The following is a 6000-nucleotide window of genomic DNA, read 5'->3' on the forward strand; positions in this document are numbered from 1 at the left end:
TCTGCTCAGTGCCACTCTCGGAGCCACCCGGGGCCTGGCCCACCCCGTCAGCAGCCCGCCCAGCTTCCCGCCCGTCACTGCCACTCCAACTCCAGTAAAAAGTGACGTCCCCCTAGTTCAGGATGCCGCAGGTAACTCGCACACGCCTTCTCACCAGTGTCTCTTGCCCCAGCCAGCCCTCAAGGCCATGGTCCAGGACCTGACCCTTTTCTGTGGCCTGCCAGGCCAAGGACAGGGCCATCCTGCACCCCTCACAGCCCAGCACCCCCGAGACCACAGAGCCTGGTCTCTGTCCCAAGGTCAGCTCATCTCAGCATCTGCTCAGCACTGGGCAGGCCAGAACATCTCCACCAGGGCTCTCCGGGGGCTCGCCCCATCGCAGCAATTGGCTAGAGCCCCAAGATGGTCCTGCCTGCCCCACCCCCAGATTCCTGTGGCAAGGCAGAGCCCGTCCTTTCTGCTCTTGGGGGTTTCACCTGGGACCTGGCACAAGGGAGGGGCAGAAGGTGTTCTCATGAAGGTTGCTGGTGCCTGGGAACCTGCCAGGTTTGGGGAGTCCTGACAGCAGCCTGCACTCCCACCCCTGGAGCCGAGCAGGAAGAGGGAGCCTCTGAGGCCCAGGCCCCAGGCAGTGCTCCATGACAGAGGTGCCTCCCCGTCCCACGCCGTAACTGCTGTCCCGCAGGGATGGGACCTGCCTCCCTGTCCCTTGGCGCAGTCATCACCCGGCTATGCCTCTACCTCCGGTCATTCTTGCCTCACATTCTGCCTGAGTGTCAGGTGCTGTGCCAGCCCAGGGGTCTGGCAGAGAGCAGGGCAGAGGGTCCCCCCTTGTGGAATTCAGTCCATGGAAAGCTCTGTCCCTGGCATAACCAGACCTCAGACCCAAAGCAGCCACTCCTCACCCACCTGGATCTCCAGGCCCCAGACCCCACTTGCCCCCTCCAGGTACCCCACCCCATCACAGTCCTTGGCTTCTCTTCATCTGCTAAGGGTGGGTGACTGGGTCTGTTCCCCAAATGGACAGTGCAGCAGGATGGTGCCAGAGAGCGCGGGCATTCCAGGCAGGTTCAGGGAGAGCCCAGCCGGTCAGCTGTATGGGAGAAGCTTGAAGGATACCCACCCCCCTCCTCCGGAAGGGCTGGGCCTGAGGGTTTCTCTGTTGTTTCTGGGGTGTGGGGCAGGGAGTGCCAGGACCACTGCCCTCTCCCCCGCTGCCTGGACAGCCCCAGGGGCTCGTCTCCCCTCACCCTGCAGCTGTAGGGGCCGCAGTCCCTCCCAGGAAGAGAGTAACGAGCACAAGCACACAGTCAACCAGTGGCCCTGGCAATGGGGCACCCTATGTCCAGGGAAGCAGCGGGGCCACGAAGGTGGGCACAGGTGGGCGTCCCTCCGCTGGCTGAGCCCCTGCCCCAGTCCTGGCCCCTCAGCAGAGCTGCCCTCTCCCAGCCCACAGGGGCAGAAAACCCCAGCAAGACCTTAAAGAACCTTCTGGTACCAAGGAGAAGAAGGTGCTGCTCGGGAAAGGGAGTAATAGCCCCAAACAACCCCAGGGTGCTTGGCATCTCTGTTGCCAGTAGGCTGGTCCCATATGAAGAGGAGCAGCCAGGAAACTGGTTATTCCACAGGAGAAGGAGGGCCTGTCCCTCATTAGCGGCAGGCGTGCGATGGCGTCCTGGCCCCCATCCGACTTGGGTAATTACACTCTGCCGACCTAGATTCCCCCTTCAGCTTCAATTAGCGCCAGGACATGTCCTCACTTCCCACCCAAACTGGCCAGGAAGCAGCCACCACATCCCCCAGAGCTGCTTGCTCTGCCCCCTGGGCGGAGGCCTGTGTAGTCATCCTGCAGACATGGGATGACGGGGTGACGCAAGGGGAAGCCAGGGGCTCCCCGGCTGTTGAGGGGGAGCTGAGTTGTTGTCCCTAAATGCTGCTGTTTGGCCACCATGCCAGGATCGGGGACCCTGCGTGGGTGTGATCCTGGGAATGGTGCCCACATGGGCCCTGACGGCCCCCGCCCCTCCCCAGGGAACACCATCTCCATGCCGACAGCCTCGGGGGCCAAAAAGCGCTTCTGGATCATTGAGGACATGTCGCCGTTTGGCAAGCGGCGCAAGACGGCCTCCTCTCGCAAGATGCTGGACGAGGGCATGATGCTGGAGGGCTTCCAGCGCTTCGACCTCTACGAGGACTGCAAGGACGCGGCCTGCCAGTTCTCGCTCAAGGTCACCCACTACCACTGCACGCGCGAGAACTGCGGCTACAAGTTCTGCGGGCGCACGCACATGTACAAGCACGCGCAGCACCACGACCGCGTGGACAACCTCGTGCTGGACGACTTCAAGCGCTTCAAGGCCTCGCTCAGCTGCCACTTCGCCGACTGCCCCTTCTCGGGCACCAGCACGCACTTCCACTGCCTGCGCTGCCGCTTCCGCTGCACCGACAGCACCAAGGTCACGGCGCACCGCAAGCACCACGGCAAGCAGGACGTGATCAGCGCCGCGGGCTTCTGCCAGTTCAGCTCGAGCGCCGACTGCGCCGTGCCCGACTGCAAGTACAAGCTCAAGTGCTCGCACTTCCACTGCACCTACCCGGGCTGCCGCCACACGGTCGTGGGCATGTCGCAGATGGACTCGCACAAGCGCAAGCACGAGAAGCAGGAGCGCGGCGAGCCGCCCGCCGCCTCCCCCGGCCCGGCCATCAGCCTGGACGGCTCGCTGTCGCTGGGCGCCGAGCCGGGCGGCTCCCTGCTCTTCCTGCAGACGGCCGCCACCGGCCTGGGCCTCGGGCTGGGCGACGCGGGCGACCCCGGCCCGCCCGACGCCCCCGGGGCCCGCGACGGCCCCGCCGCGCCCGCGCCCGGCCCCGCCGCGGCCGGGGACTCGTCGCAGGAGGACGAGGAGGAGGAGCTGGAGCTGAACGAGGAGGAGGCGGATGACGACGACGACGAGGACGACGACGACGAGGACGACGACGACGAGGACGACGACGACGACGAGGACCTGCGCACCGACTCGGAGGAGTCGCTGCCCGAGGCGGCGGCGGGCCCGGGGGCGCGGAGCCCGGAGCTGGCGGCCCTCGGCGCCCCCGCGCCGCCCGCGCCCGCCGCCGCCTCGCCCTGACCCCGGGCCGGCCGCCGAGGGGAAGGGGCCACGCCCGCCCGCCCCGGGATCCTGCCTCTTGATTCTGTTGTTGTTGTTAATTTTGTAAGGAGTGGTATTTATATGTAAAGCTTCCCTCTGTACAGAGCTAGGTGTTCGTTGTGGTCCCGGCGTCGGGAGGCGCTCCGGCTCGGGCCTCCCCCGCCGCCAGGTGGGCCCGCCCGCCCCGCCGGTGCTTCCGGACCCCGAGTCCGTCTCAGGACAGAGGCGGGGGCCCCCCTCTGGTGCTCCGGGGCCGCCCCGCGCCCGCCCGCAGCTCAGCGGCTGCAAGGACAGAGGCTGCCGAACGACCCTTTTCTAGCTGCAGTTGGGGGATCTTCTTCAGGGAAATAGAAGGTGCTCTTGTCCGGGGTGGGGATGGGGAGCGGGGTCCCCGAGGGCGAGGCGGGCGCGGACACCGGGCAGCTGCCCCAAGCGCCCCTCCCCGCGGCCGGACCCCGGGCCCCACGACCACGCCGGTGGGATTCCTCATTGCTCAGGACTGGGACGGGCGCGGGGGTCACTGCGACCCCCACCCCTAACCACCAGAGGCGGGCCGGCACCTGTGGCATCTGGCAGGGCCTCCCGTTCATGCAGCTAAGACTCTCCCTCCTTCCCCGGGGGAGGGCGGGGCAGCAGGCGTCAGCACGGGTGACACTACAGGGACCGTGGAGGAAACCTCATGGAATTAGCAGAGCCGGGAGCTCCGGGCCACTCTGCCCCCACTGCCGGCCTGGCCGGGAACCTGCGCCGCGAGCTGGGCCCGGGAAGGGCGCACCTCGGCCTGCCTGGTGCCTCCCAGAGCCCAGCCTCCGCCCAGTGAAAGGGAGGCTGAGTTCGTCGCAAACGGAAGAGCAGCCAGCGCCGGGGTGCTGGGCCCGCAGGGGGTCTCAGCCCCCCAGGTGGTGGGAACAGGAAGGATGCGACTGTTTGGGGCTTTAATATTCAAAATGGAAAAAAATGCGAGAAAGTTGTACAGTATTTTTCCTGTGAAGGTTATTATTCTACATAGAACAAAAAGAAAAAACAGCAGGCGGGCAGTGAGCGCCCAGACCCGCCTCCGGACCAGCCCTGAGGTTGGAGACCCAGTGCAATTGCTCACATGGGGGTGTGTTTAGCATTCATTGTAGAGGCCTTGCCAGTTAGAGGCTGTCTGTCTTTAGCACTGATGGGAGCTGCGTGATTCCAACTTTTAACTTGAATTTTGTGGAGACAAGAAAAAAGGACTATTACTGTTGATACAAGTTTGTAGTTAATTTAACATTTGAGTTTTTCTCTATTGGTTATGCGTGTGGCTTTAGAGGGCTTTTTTTTTCCAGTTTGTTTTATTATTTTGTTTGGGATGCTTCTTTGCTGGTGCAACCCACCCAGATTTGGTTCCCTTTTCAACACATCCCCCCTTCCCGGAGACGATGAGGTCACCGAAGCCCCGGGGAGGTGGGGGGGGGACGGACCTGGCAGCCAGTGGCTCTGAGGGTGACAGGGACTAAGGGCAGGCTGCCCTAGGCCTCTCCTGTTGACCTTCTCTCTACTCCACGCCACAAGCTGGTGTCAGGTTGGACCCTGAGGTGTGGCCACAGGAGGGAGCAGGCTCAGCCCGGGGGAGGGGCCGTCACGTCCTCCCCACAGGTCTCTGGGGAGCCCAACCCACCTGGGAGGCAGTGGTTTACTTTTTCTTTTTTCTTTCTTTCTTTTTTTTTTGTCCTCTTGGCTGCCCACAGCCAGAAAGCCAGGACCATCTGAACTGGAGAGGGAGCAGGGAGAGGGGGGTGGTCAGACGGAGTGTACCTGATTCAACAGGAAACCAATCGATTTCTAGAACAGCCCCTACCAGAGCCTCCTGAATTCTGTGGGCACCATGTGCTGCTGCTGAGCATTCGCCCAGACTGTGCCCTCCACGGAACCGGTGAGTCTGTGGAAGGAGTTTTGTAAAGGAAAAAAAAAAAAAAATTTTTCAATGTAGCAAAATCAAATAAAAAAAGAAAAAAGAAGACGCCGACAGTGCGAAGTCTAGCCTTTTGTAACCCTCATATTGCACACTAGGACTATAAGCCATTGCTAGCTCATTTTGAATTTTAACGTGTAATTTTTGTTTTATTTTCTTTCTGTGGGGAAAACAATGCTTGATCCACCAATGCTCTTTTTAATGTTTTATAACTATGTATGTGTATATATATAAATATAAAATAATATGTATGCACATATGTGTGTGTATATATCTATATGTATATACATATATAGATATATAGAGATATATAGAGAGGTTTTGAGACAAAAAATGCAGAACGTGAGAACCGGACTGAACAGCGTGCGCTCTGATTACTTGAATCTGGTCTCCTCGGCACCTGGTTATTAAGAACTGAATATTTTTCCACTTGAATTTAGTGCTATTAGAAATTTAATATATGTGTTTTATTTATTTGATTTTTTTTTTGCATGACTGATGCAAGGTTTGACATTTTCACTCAATAAAAACTGGAAAAAAATCCATCAAGTTATCTTTTATTTTTAATATCAGCCCCAAGCGGCTGGCGGGGACCCAGCTATGCGAGGTGGCACAACCACAGCCGCGCTCCAAGTGCCAGGGCAGGGAGGGAGGAGGGAGGAGGGAGTCAGTCACCCTTCAACCCTGGCAGGGAAGGGGGCAGACCAGTTTCGCCCCTGGGATGGGGCCAAGTTCTCCTGGGTTGCTGGGGACAGAAGGTGGGGGACTCCGGCCCTGCCTGGCCAAAGGGTGGCCTCCGCCCCCCACCCTGCCTAAAGCTCCTGCATGAGGCTTGGGAGCCACCGTGGGCAGAGCCACTGGCATAGAAGCCTTGGGCAAAGGCTCCATGGGCTCTCCGGGCCCCCTACCCTG

At 60.6% G+C, this 6000-nt stretch overlaps 1 protein-coding gene across 2 annotated transcripts in view; it reads left to right on the plus strand.

Moving 5' to 3' along the window:
- CASZ1 (castor zinc finger 1) overlaps positions 1 to 5633 on the plus strand; it is a 149794-nt gene extending 144161 nt beyond the window's left edge. For both annotated transcript variants that reach the window (XM_087446832.1, XM_087446831.1), the window contains one exon: positions 2032 to 5633. In XM_087446832.1, coding sequence (XP_087302958.1) covers positions 2032 to 3125 — 1094 coding nt within the window. In that variant the 3' untranslated portion in view covers positions 3126 to 5633. The remainder of the gene's footprint in view (positions 1 to 2031) is intronic.
- Positions 5634 to 6000: the final 367 nt, after the last annotated feature.

This window comes from Ceratotherium simum, chromosome 22, assembly GCF_057802395.1.
Source record: "Ceratotherium simum simum isolate JZ-2026a chromosome 22, ASM5780239v1, whole genome shotgun sequence".
In the NCBI taxonomy this organism is placed as follows: domain Eukaryota; kingdom Metazoa; phylum Chordata; class Mammalia; order Perissodactyla; family Rhinocerotidae; genus Ceratotherium; species Ceratotherium simum.